Genomic DNA, 13,527 nt, shown 5'->3' with positions numbered 1-13,527 from the left:
TCCCCCTACCAAGAAAAGAAGGATCCATCCACCACCTCCTTTTCAACCGTCGCGCCCCGTCCAGCCCTCCTCCCCGTCCACCCGAGGGGATGATACGGGGACTGACACGGCAGCGACGGGTACGGACGACGAGGCATACGACGAGGATTTTCCGTCGTCGCCTCCCACCAGGGCTTCTCCGCCCGACGAGATCGGATCTTTCCACTCCATGATCTCCAGGGCTTCCGAGCTTTTCCAACTCTGCCCTGAGGAGAAGAAAAAGGAAGGCTTCCTTTATCAGCGGCGCGAGGCCAAGAGGAAGACGGTCCTCTCAGTGCCTCTGTTGGACGACATTTGGGATGAGGGCCTTTCCCTCCTCAAGAACCCTTCCACGACGCCAGCTAGAAGAGACCGGTACGAGAAAAAGTACCGGGTCCCGGACACGGCCCCCCTGTGCCTCCGGGCGCAGCCTACCCCGGACTCCGTCGTCTCCGCGGCAGCCAGGAAGAAAGCGGGGGGGGGGGTGCGGCCTCCACATCGACTTCCCCGCCGGACGGCGAGGGAAAGAAATTGGATGCTATGGGACGTAGAGTCATCTCGTCGGCAGCGACGACGATTAAAGCGGCCAACGCCTTGGCTATCGTGGCCCGCTATGACAGGGAGCTCTGGTACAAGATAGCTCCCCTGCTGGATTTTCTGCCGGACGACAAGAGGGCGGAGGCCCTTGAGATCCTGCAGGAAGGTGAGGTGGCCTCGGACCACGCCATCACCGTGGCGACGGACATCGCCGACACCGGGTTCCGCCAGCTGGGCAACGGCGTTTGCCTTCGACGTCGTGGATGGCTCAAAGCTACGGATTTCCGGCAGGACGTCCAGACCAGAGTCCTGGACATGCCCTTCGACGGGAACAACCTGTTTGGGAAGACAGTGGACGATTCCCTTCAGGCCATCAAGGCGGATACTGAGACGGCCCGGGCCCTTGGAGTCCTGCAACGACGGACGCCCTTTCGGAGCGGCGGAGGCAAGGGCGCCTCCAAAGGTTCCGGCGGCGGTTTCGCTTCCTACCGTCAAGCGGCCCGCTCGTCGTCGCAAGAGGCCTACAGAGGACGAGGCAAGTCTAGCGGACCCCGCCGTCGTCGCCAAGGAGGTCAAGGCGGCAAGGCCGCGCCCAAGCAGGATTGAACCGGCCGTGGGGTCGGGCCCCCACCGAAGCACCCCGGTGGGAGGCCGGCTGGCGGGCTTCGTCAGCGTGTGGGAGTCCATCTCCACCGACCGTTGGGTGCTGGACGCCCTGGCCCGGGGCCACGCGCTCGAGTTTCAAAGAAGGTGCCCGCGCGTCCCCCCCGTGGCCAGGAAAGAACTTCACGTCCCTCAACTTCTCCTGGAGGTAAAGGCGATGCTCAGAAAAGGCGCCATCGAACTCGTCCCAAAGAGGCTTCGGGGCTCCGGAGTCTACTCGAGATACTTCCTCGTGAAGAAGAAGACGGGAGGATGGCGCCCCATCCTGGACCTGCGACGTCTGAACAAGTTCATCAAGGCGCAGAAGTTCCGGATGGTCACCCTCCAGCACGTCCTGGGTCAGCTGGAGGAAGGAGACTTCCTATCGTCGTTGGATTTGGAGGATGCCTACTTCCACATTCCCATCCTAAAGGGGCACCGCAAATGCCTCAGATTCGTGGTCCAAGGGCGTCATTACCAGTTCAAAGCCCTTCCCTTCGGACTACGGTCGGCACCCAGGGTATTCACCAAGTGCCTCGCACCGGTGGCGGCGCAGCTGCGCCGCGAGGGGATTCACGTCTACCCCTACCTGGACGACTGGCTCATCCGCGCCAAGACGAGGGAGCTCGCCGTGGTCCACACGGCAAGGACCGTCCAACTCCTCACGGACCTGGGATTCTCCGTGAACTACGCCAAATCCCACCTGGTGCCCGCGCAAGTCGCACTGTTTCTGGGAGCCAGGCTCGACACAGTGTCCCTTCTGGCCTCCCCGTCGGAGGAGAGGACCAGGACCATCTTGGGCAAGGTGCAACGGATGTTGGTGGCCGACGCGGCCAAAGTGAGGTCCATCAAGTCCCTCCTCGGGATGATGTCTTCCTGCATCTACCTCATTCCCATGTGCAGGCTCCGGATGCGCCCGTTGCAAGAATTCCTGGATGCGCGCTGGATCCAGACGACGGGCAGCTTCGAGGAAAGGATCAAGCTCGACGAGAGTTTCCGACGAGCGATACGGTGGTGGGGCACCCGCACGCATTTGACGGCGGGCATGGACTTCCAGACACCAGCCCACCAGGAGACCGTGACCACGGATGCCTCCCTGGAAGGGTGGGGAGCGCACACCGAAAATCTGCACGCAAGGGGACTCTGGCTCCCGACGGAGAAGTCCCTGCATATCAACGTCCTGGAGCTCCGTGCAGTGTTTTGGGCCCTCAGGTCCTTCCTTCCGTCCCTCAAGGGCAAGGTGGTGAGGATCTTCACCGACAACACCACCACCATGTTTTACATCAGGAAACAGGGCGGAACCAGGTCCCCAGCGCGGTCCAAGGAGGCGCAGGACCTGTGGCATTGGGCCGTTGCCCAAGGGATTTTTCTGGTGCCGTTTCATCTGGCAGGGATAAAAAACACCATCGCCGACTCACTCAGCAGGGAGCTGCGCTCGTGCCACGAGTGGGAACTACGGCAGGATCTGGTGGATCGCCTCTTCCGACGGTGGGGCACACCCCAGATCGACCTGTTCGCGACGGCGACGAACACCAAGTGCCGGAGGTTCGCCAGCAGGTTTCCCCAGACGAGGAGCATGGGCGATGCTTTCTCGTTCCCCTGGGAGGGCCTGTTCCTCTACGCGTTCCCTCCCTTGCCTCTGCTAATCCGGCTCGTCAACCAGCTCAAGAGGTCACGGTGCAGGATGATCCTCGTCGCACCTGCGTGGCCGAGGCAGATATGGTTCCCGGACCTTCTGGACTTGTCAGCGTCCCCGCCGATCAAGCTGCCGGCGGACGCGGATCTACTCTCCAGGGAAGGAGGCGCCATCCTCCACCACGACCCGAAGTCGCTGAACTTGCAGGCCTGGCTCCTGCAGCGCTAGAGTTTGGAGGATACGACATACCGGCCGATTGCAGAGAGGTTCTTGCAAAGGCCAGGGCGTCCTCGACTCTTAAATGCTACGGACACAAATGGAAGAGGTTCTCTGTCTGGTGCCACGCACAGAAGATTAACCCTCTACGGATTACGGCCCCCCAAGTACTGCCGTACCTGCTGACGCTGGCCAAAGCTGGTCTGGCACACGCGTCCATCAAGATTCATCTTGCTGCGATCTCCCGATACACCAGAACCACGGGGCGGACGTCCTTGTGGTCTCATCGTCTGGTGAAAGAGTTCATGAAGGGACTGTTCAGATCGTTCCCGCCGGTGAAGGCTCCGGCCCCGGCGTGGGAGCTCAACGTGGTGCTGACCAAGCTCATGGGACCTCCGTTCGAGCCTCTGCACTCGGCCCCGTTGAAGTTTCTATCGTGGAAAACAGCTTTTCTTGTGGCCATCACCTCCGCACGACGAGTGGGAGAGATCCAGGCCCTTTCCTGCAAGGCCCCGTACTTGACTTTCCACGACACGAGGGTAGTGCTCAGGACGCACCCCTCCTTCATGCCCAAGGTACCGTCGGACTTCCATCTCAACGAACCCTTGGTGTTACCTGTGTTCTTCCCGTCGCCTTCGTCGCCAGCTGAGAGGACTTTGCACTCGCTGGATGTAGCTAGAGCGCTGAAGTTCTACGTGGACCGCACGAAGGGTTTTCGGAAGACGTCACAACTCTTTGTGAACTTTGGACCTGTCAATCAGGGGAAGGCTCTCTCGAAGGCTTCCATCTCCAGATGGCTCTCCGGCTGTATCATGTGCTGTCACCGGTTGGCAAACCGACCGCTGCCTGGCCGTCCGAGAGCCCATTCCACCAGAGCGATCGCAGCTACCACGGCGTTCCTATCTGGTGTGCCCCTGCTGGACATATGCAGGGCTGCTACGTGGAGGTCGACGCACACCTTCACGAAATTCTACTGCGTCGACCGGGATTCCAGGGAGGAGTCCAGGGTCGGCCAAGCAGTGCTGCGCAACCTGTTCGCCTGAGGTGAGCCTGGTGAGGAGGTAAGATGCTTAATGTTGAGTTGATGTGATGCTTGATGTTGAGCCTTTGCCACCTCCCGTGGTTGTTCATGTGTGTACTGCTATGTATTCTTTATTCATGAGCATGTGAATCCATGCCAGACCCCATGCTGGAGAAGGAACAAGTTACTTACCTGTAACTGTTGTTCTCCAGCATGGGTCTGGCATGGATTCACATGCGAACCCTCCCGCCTACCCCTCTGCGGCTCTTCACTTGGTCATACTGCCACTTCACGTGCTTCCAAATCTGAAGATGGCTGCCAGAGGCGGTGCTTAGGTAGAGGGCAGTCATTGGCTGTGGTCAGTATGACGCAGAGACCAGTGATTGGTTATTACTACGAAAGACAGATCAGAAACAAAACTGATATTGGTTTTTCTTTACCGAGGATTCCCAGCCTGACGACGGGGAATATTCATGAGCATGTGAATCCATGCCAGACCCATGCTGGAGAACAACAGTTACAGGTAAGTAACTTGTTCCTATTTGGTTATGGCTCGTGAATATTGCCCTCCCTGAAAAAACAGAAATTGTTTCAAGGAAAAAACTCAGTTCATAATGTTGATTTTCAGATTTTAACAAACATTTTTTTTGTAAGTGTTGGTTTCTGTTCGGATCAGTGACTTGTTTTCTTAATAGAATAGCTGCTGTATTGATGCCTACCATCCATACTTCCATGGCTGACCTTAATCACTTTACTCTGATTTTACCTCTAATGCTGCTGTAATCTTTTGCATTCCAGATTTTGACTCTCCAGTTCATGGCGGCAGTTACCATGAGGATGGACCTCCCTCTTACTGTGACAACCAGGACTTCCCCACAAATCACTGGGATGACAAACACATCCGCCGGGCTTTCATCCGCAAGGTAAGGGGACAAGGCTTTTCATACAGATTAATGCTCAGGTGGATAATACCTATACTATTGGGGAAAGAGCAGAGTGAGAAATCCTTGGGATGTAAAGGTAAGAACATGGGATGAGATGCTGCACAAAAAAAAACACTTTTACTGCCGGCCATTATCAAAATCCTATAACTCTGATATTGTTCTATTAGCCGATACACCAGCAATCTAGACTTGGAAAACCGACCCTGTTCCACTGCATCTTGTGACCTTCATATTGATCTGAGCATCCATGCTTTCTTTTCTCTTTGTAAGCATGATAATAAATCCACAAATCTTGTCCTGTCATTGTTGTGTATGCTTTCCTTCCACTTTTATGACGGGCCTCTAACCATGCCATACTGTGCCAGACATCTCTTCTGGTACAAGCTCCTCCAACTGAGATAGGTTAACCATGATGTCAACATCTTGTCAGGCCTCCTGACTTAAGCCACCCTCCTCATTGGCAGCATTGCCTGCTTGATCTATGCCACTCAATCACAGGCCGTACATATAATGCTGGCCTAGTCTCCACCCATATGCTCGTACACGCAGCCTTCCTCTAGCTTATTAATACACCCAACCCTGAAGGAGGCCACCTCTTGAAGGCTATGACTCTCAGCCCTGTTCTAGGTTGTACCACTGTTTAGGGGGAATCTCCCAATCCTGTGTTTCAGGAGTGGGGGAGTGACCTGCTTAAACCCAGGTAAATAGTTTTTCTTCAGTCTTTCCTTTGCACTAGCTGTGGGTATGCAGACAAGACCCGCTCTCGTGGGGGGGTGAGGGTGACAAGAATATAGGCTCAAACGTTATTACTTTGGATAAGGGAATGTCTAGAGTTATTTTACACATGTATAAATGCTAGATTTAATGAAAGTTATGTCAAAGTGTTGTTGAAGGTAAGTAGTTTGAGTCCAGAAAGTCGCTTGTAGTTCTTAGAACTTCCGTATTTTTGTTGAGCCAACCGCAAATTCCAAGTTTATCTGGACATTAGGGCAGCAAGTTTGACCATTCATACTGTAGCAGTGCATTTTATAAAGATACAATATAGGCTAATGCTCTAGTAATTTTCTGTATTTCATTACTCAATTTACACCTTGTCACAGAGGTTCTAGGAATCACTCCCAATCATGAACTGTCATGCAAGATAAAATGGCGGTTCAAGGACTTTTATTGACATTTTATTGTGGTCCCCAGGTTTTTCCCTCTTTCGTCTTGTGTCGCAACTCCACCCATTTCTCTCCCTGTAATGGACCACAGCCACGTCTGCGTCAATAATTGTAGCTTCTCTTTTTCTTGGCAGGTCTTTCTCTCACTCCTGCTTTCTCTTTCTTTCTCTCTCTCTCTCCAATCACTATTGCGGTCTGATGGTAACTGCTCTCTTGTCCGGGTTTACACTTTGATGGTTTTTCTAGTTTTTGTTTGCTGGTTCACTAAAAGCAACAGCAAGGTGCCGGCAGGTATCTGATAGTTGAAGATGAGGCTTGATAAGTGGACTGCACTGAAACATGCTGGCACAAGGGGATGATGGGGGGGGGGGTCCCTCAGCTGCCCACTGTCCACATCAGGGGTAAGCCTGACTCTGGATCTCTCCCTTATAGACTTGCAACCCTGGCTGAGGGGTTTGCATCCCCTCTTGGCAAGGCCAGCTTACTGGCCTTGTCTCAACATCCAATCCAAGTCTCTTATGCAGTGTCCGGGATCTGCTCATGTTCTTGCACAGACCAGTAACTGCTCAGGCCTCTGTGCTCTTTAGATGACCCGCAAGAGTAAACAATATCTGAATTTTCTTTGCTTGTGCCCAGCTCTCATGAGAAGGCGTACCTTACTTGTGTTAACTGCTGTCTACAGAAGTTGGCTTCATGCCCACACCCTTTGCTTTGCAACATCATTCTTCAATAATGTCTGATCAGCTGCTACGATCCATGCAAAAGGCCTTGTTCGTTTGTGCTAGTCTGTGATTTGTTGCTGTTAATGGCCACTGTAGCGAAAGATTGTACTTTTTGCTGCTTTCTCTCCATGAGACAGGAGACTCTTCTTTTTGCTGTTTTGAACATTTTCGGACTTTTGGAGGCAAGTGAAGCCTTTTTGCTCCGCTTACCTCACCAAGCTCATCAGTCCTTCTAGCTGTCAGTGCTGAGCATTCTGCTTTGCTTTGTAAAGTTATTTGTTTATTTTTCCTTCACACACTGCCTTCAGTGAAGTGTGGCAGGGACAATTTGTATCTTTCTGATGCTTGTTAATCTGCTTATAAACACATGCTGTGCATATACTCGGACATCTAGTGGTAATCGCGGAGTGTTGCATCTTTCTTTCGAGGATCAAAAGGGGATGTCGAAATGGGCGTGCTTGTAACACTATCCCTAACGTGATGTGTAGTGTACCCAAAATCCCTCATGCATCGAGGTCCCTCAGATTGTTTTTTTCCCCGCCTAGCTAGCTGGTTGCCATATGCGCAGCTCGTTAGAGATATATTGCAAAACCTTCTAACTCTTTGTCCCACGACCGTTGGTCGTTTACTCCTCGACCTTCTTCTTGGAGGACTGCTGTGGACCCCTACGCCGGAGACGTCTAGGACTTTCGGCGACTAGTGCTTCGATCAACGCTGTCGACAGCGTGGCCTTGGCCCTCCGGCAGGCCTATACAGTAGGGAGAGTGGGGCCCCAGGGTTTGATTCTTTAAGAATGCATTTCCTTTTCCCCCTCTCTATTCCCTCTTTGCCTGGCTGCCGCACTGTAACGGAAAGTACCCATGGAAGGACGCAGTGTAACAAGTGACTGCCTCGTGATAATGATGAGCAATCCTGCAAATCCTGCCAACCTTTTTGTCCGAAGACGCTAAAAGATCGGCGGACGAAGTGGTGGGCGGCCTACGCCATGCAGCAGGCCGAGGGTAGTTCCCCCGTCGGCGCAGGTGCCTCGAGTGACAAGGACTCAAGCTCCGATGTGGAGGCCGGTTCCCAGTTGCCGTCACTGGCCCAATCAGGTAGGCCACTGGTAATGCTGTGGGGAAGTTGCATCCCGGCAACAGGGGCTCACCCGCACCACAGTTAGATAAGCACACAACCCCACACGCTCCTTTGACTGATAAGTTGAGAAGGCAAGATGCCAACAGCCCTGGTGAAAACTTTGGCGGTGCTTTCCGATCCCCTGGATCAGTCGCCCTCCCCGCATCAGACGTCTCGGCATGCGCTCGGGCATTCAATGTATAAGGGCGTCTCTGCCAAAAAAAAGAGCGCTGATGTGCCGCCTAAGGGCGCGTCAGCCAAAGAGGCTTCATTTCCTCGATCCCACAGGCCCGTCGAAATCTCTCCCGAACCCGAGAGTCTCGCTAACATCATTTCGGTGGCGAATAAGCCTAAAATTACATCCTCTCGTCAAGGGGAGCATTCAGAAGGGTCTCAGCCTCTCTCCAATGTGACAAAGCCACTTCCTCTAGGGACCCCCTTTCTCCTGGCGAGCCCTTCCCTCCCCCTGATCCCTCTGGAACATCTACATGGACCAGAGTAAGGTTTGAAGACTGTATGGACAAGCTGTCCAAGTTTGTAGACTTCTCAGACAAATACTTTAACCATAAGAGACTTAGAGAGGAGGATGCCTGCCTTAGCTTTCCAAAGGTACAAAAACTCTCCTGTTAAACTTCACAGGAATAGGTTTTTGAATACTCCGAGCCTGATGAGGTCTATGAGGATCCCTGCGATCAACAAGACAATCCATTTGGCCCGGATTCACCTGACCCATGTCCAGATTGGGGCTGAGAACAGCCTGCTGAGGAACCACCTTGGCTTTTACCCACCTAAACACCTGACCCAAATGCCCTTTGTCTCGATCCCCCTTCCTCGCCTCTACCGAGACAAGCTTCACCCATTGATGATCAAATGGTATTTAATGCAATCCTGAAGAGGGCTGCAGAATGTTTCCAGATTGCCACTCAGGAGGCTGTACAGGATACTGGCTTTATGGAGGACATTCTAAAGGAAAAACCACCCGCAAGTCAGGCAATACCCCTAGTGAATTCTGTCAAGAAGTGCATTGCACCTTCTTTACGATCACCTTCGCTAACAAAGGGCCGTCAACCCTAGAGTGGGAAAATGGTTTCGCTCCTCACCTTCTGATACATTGTACATCAGGGGGCATGCCACTCCAGACTGCTAGTAGTTACTACTACCAGGAAGAGGGCTGGGGTGCCTTTGTCTAATTCTGAACAGCCCTCCAACAAGGACAATAAAAAGCTGTACGCCCTCGGCAAGCGCATCACAACCTCAACCGTATATTCCACCAGGATTGCTAATAACACATGCTATAGTGATGTGCAGTGGAATTTACTTCAGGAGGGTCTCCAGGAAGTCCCAGAACCGGTACAATCGCGCCTGCTGGCGCTTTTCTCGGAAGGGAAACGGGTCACCGATAACATACTCAAAAATACGATTGATGCAGCTGAGACACTTCTAAAATGGCACGCCTGGCTCAAAAACTCAGGATTCAAACCGGAAACCCAGGCCTCACTTATAAACAAACCAGTGGAAGACTCAATTTTTTTGGGATACCTGTGGACGAAGCCCTGAGCACATGACTCCGAAGGCCCTTAATCAAATTACTGATCACCCTTACCAACAGCGGGGAGGTAACTCTTGCTGCTCCTTTCGGGGGCAATCTTGTTCCTGTTCCCCACATAATCCTTATGGAACAGGGGGTACGTCGTGATCCTCCGGACAGGGCGCAGCTGCCACCGATCAATACCAACGGAAGGGTCAGCGAAGAGGCAAAGGCAGGGGTAGGAACTCCACCACTAGAGGCTCCCCGGCCTCCTCAGAAATGACTCGATAGTCCGGGTCCCCTCTTATGCCTCCCCGGTCGGGGGACGTTTGACATCTTTTCTTCATGCATGGGAAGGGGTCACTTCAGACCAGTGGGTACTCAAGACCATAGCCCATGGTTACTGTATCGAGTTCCACTGGCCACCTCAATACTGTCCACCGACATCCAGACGCCCATCGACAACCTACCTGCCGATTCTGCTGGAAGAGGTGCAGATCCTTCAAGAAAAGGGTGCCATAAAAGTCCCCTTTCATCAGGTAAACAAGCGTATTTATTCAGTGTACTTCCTTGTACCCAAAAAGGATCTTGCCAGGCGCCAACCACTTGCGCCCTATATTAGCCCTTCTAGAACGGTCAGTACTGATACTTTTCGTCACACTCTCGTCCCCTGCTATCACCATACAATTGCAACGGAAGTCTCGTCCCAAGACAATGGGCCCTCCTTCGCCCTCTTTGTCCCAGTTGAGCAGAGCTTTTTCAATCTCATTATTGACTCTCTTGAACACACTCAACCTGGGGTTAAAGTAGATGTTGATTAGGAGAGACTGGTTTTTGAGACCCTCCTGTGTATCAACAACTTTGGTGATCAGCACACCTTCGGTATTCGTTTCCACTAGATGTAAGGACCTACGTTTTCCCATTTTTACTGCCACTAGTAACCCTTCTGCCGATCTTCCTTTCGGCCCCTTCTGGCAATAGACAAATAACCATCCAAAGAGAGGGCCTTCCTTAACCAGGTTTCCTGTATAAAAATAACATCCGCCCCCTTAAAGAGCATGTTAAGGTCTGTATTTAAAAAGTTGTGGCCTCTCAAATTCCCACTGCAAATAACGTTAGCAGCCCAGATGTTTTCTTTGGCAGATTGGAAGGGAGCTAGATAACCACCCCCATCCTGCTGTGTCCCCATTCTGTTTGGTCTGCCTCTGTTGGTTCTGTTCGAAGTGGCAGTGAATTGTCAGTCTTTCCTTCCTTCTTGGTGGTGAGGCTTCCTCATTCCCTTTCTGATAGTGGGTCTCAAACCCATTTATCAACAGCTCTTCTTGACTGTCACTTACAAGTTCTTCGATAAGCCTTGAACCAAAGAAGACCGCACTTTTACTGAGTCACTTGCGTTCATACAGATGGACAAATTGAATGTCTGCTGAGGAGATGTTATGTTATTTTGCATTTATATAGCGCCTTATATACCATTGTTATGGTCTGAAGGCGCTGGTAGGTTGAACGCCTTTGGGAACCGAAGTTCGGGTCAGTAGAGAGAGTAGAGAGAGTCCAAAGAGTGCGTGTGCCCACTAGGTATGTGTGCAGCTGGTGCGGAATTCAAGTGGTAGCTGCTTCTTAACGGTAGGTGTGGTGGTTGAGAGATCAAGAGTATGTGTTCGCTCTGGCCGGCTTTATCCAGATCGAGTGTGGCTGCGTTAGGCCTGTGGAGAACGCCTGGCTGGGGGTTGCGAAACCAGCAATGTTTACTTAGAGTGATGGGGAGTGAGCAGGAGATGTTGATATGAGAACAGTTATACTGAATGGTGTCATAGTATCTCTGTGTACTAGTTGAGTGGTGGTGTAAGGGAGAGAGTAAGCGTGGGGTGTGGTATGATGTATTCCCTGCATTCCAAAGCATATTATGTACGTCACGCAATTCCGTGCGGACAGGTCCGTTCTATGAATTTTTGTTCATTTCAGGCGTTCAAGATTGTCCTACACATTCATGTCTGCTCGACATATTCACGCACTCTGGTTCACCTTGCATGTTCTAGTCTATTCTTCATTCTCCAGTGTGCCTCACGCATGCTCTCATGTGTTCCATACGTATGTAATCCTGTCCTTCTTGCGCATGCACTCCAGTCTACCCCGCGCACGTATTTCTGTCTGCCTACGCACTCATCCGCTCTGTATACTCATCAGCTCTGTGTACCCATCCGTTCAGTACACTCATTTGATCTACACACTCATCTGGTCTACATACTCAACCGGTCTACACACTGATCCGCTCAACATACTATTCATCAGCTCTACGGACTCATCCATTCAGCATACTGCTCCGTTCAGCATACTCATCCGCTCTACAAATCCATCCGCTCCATCCGCTCATCTGCTCCACATCTTCATCTGCTTCCTACACTCATCCGCTCCACACACTCATCAGCACCACATACTCATTCGTCCCATACACACTCATCCGTTCCACATACTCCACATACACTCGTCCGCTCTGCACCCTCGTCCGCTCTGCACCCTCGTCCGCTCTGCACCCTCGTCCGCTCTGCACCCTCGTCCGCTCTGCACCCTCGTCCGCTCTGCACCCTCGTCCGCTCTGCACCCTCGTCCGCTCTGCACCCTCGTCCGCTCCGCACCCTCGTCCAGTCGACACCCTCGTCCGCTCCGCACCCTCGTCCAGTCGACACCCTCATCCAGTCGACTCATCGGCACAACATACTACTCGTCTGCTCTGCGTGTCCATCCGTGTCCATCCATCCGTTCCATACACTCATCCGCTCTATGTATTTATCCGTTCCACACACTCATCTGTACCTTACACTCCTCCGCATCAGATGTGTTTTAATGCAGGAATTGTAAGCCAGTAGGGTCAAGATGCAGCGTCTGTTCAATGGAAAGTTTTTTTCTTCGTCGAAGACAGATTAAAAAATGATGGGCCTAGTGCCAAATTTTGGGAATGTGCCTCATGAGCCCTAGCAGATGTATCCGCCCTCCTGGTCTCATCACACTCTGTTGGTGACATCCTAGCCCTTCAGCAGCCAGACATTTTGGCTAATTCTGGACCTGAAGTACCGAACAGCTCTCTGCCCTTCTTGACTCTGGCTGCAAATGCAGACCCCCTTCGTAATTGCTCTGTCTTCTTTTTTTGCCAGGTTTTGGGGGTAGTCATTTGTAGCAAAGCTTTTATCCCAAATGTGGGACTGGTAGTCGTGGCAGGCCTTACTGGCCCCAGAAAGGGGCTTAGCCTGCTCCCCTTCTCGCCTCAAAGGGGTGCGGTTATTTCTACCCATTCCTGGCGGTTGTTTAGCCTTATCCTCCATCTTGTTGTTTACAAGATCAACCAGCCCCTTTTTGTTGGTGGTGAGTTGGAGAATAGACCTCGGGACTTTCTGGGGTAATCTTGACTCCCATTCTTTACATTCATTGATTTTATTTTATTTTTTTAGTACCTCCTAGACTTAGCCTGCAGTGGGCCGAGGCTCTTTGACAGAGTTACTATTGACAGGGGCACAGGCGCAATCACGAATGCGTGGATTCTTGAATCGAGGCGTCCGACAGAGTAGGGGCTTGTACCTGGGGGTTAGGATTACCCCCCCCTATTCAGTCCCGTCACCTGGTTATGAGGATGACGGCAGTGCCCCTCCCCAAGTTGATTACTGATGCGGATTAGTGCATTCGTATTAGCCTTTACTTCTAGGGCAATTGTGTCATACAATCTGATAAATGCTTGTAGGATGTTTTTCAAGGCTGCCAATGAAGATGTCCCCGCATCTGTAGTATCTGACTCCCGTGGTGCATTAGTTTCGCCAGCTGAAGATGCTTGATACTGAGTGGTCCCCCTGTCCAGATGGTATGCACAGTTAGGTCGAGGTTCCAATCACCTCCACCTCTTGTGTTTTAAACAGGCCAGGTGATGTACTCAGGTGCTCATATATCCTTTCAGCCATTCTTATTTCCTCTTCCAGTCTTTCACACACTTCTTTCAGT

The 13,527-nt window shown here is 52.1% G+C and overlaps 1 protein-coding gene across 2 annotated transcripts in view; it reads left to right on the top strand.

The window, feature by feature from the left end:
• Positions 1–13,527, top strand: part of GRINA (glutamate ionotropic receptor NMDA type subunit associated protein 1) — a 431,157-nt gene that overhangs the window by 300,324 nt on the left and 117,306 nt on the right. For both annotated transcript variants that reach the window (XM_069621966.1, XM_069621967.1), the window contains exon 3: positions 4,869–4,993. In XM_069621966.1, the coding sequence (XP_069478067.1) occupies positions 4,869–4,993 (125 nt within the window). The remainder of the gene's footprint in view (positions 1–4,868; positions 4,994–13,527) is intronic.

This window comes from Ambystoma mexicanum, chromosome 5q, assembly GCF_040938575.1.
Source record: "Ambystoma mexicanum isolate Mex_15411 chromosome 5q, UKY_AmexF1_1, whole genome shotgun sequence".
In the NCBI taxonomy this organism is placed as follows: Eukaryota; Metazoa; Chordata; class Amphibia; order Caudata; family Ambystomatidae; genus Ambystoma; species Ambystoma mexicanum.
Note: the sequence above shows the minus strand (reverse complement) of the source record. Positions and strands in the feature narration are given on the sequence as shown.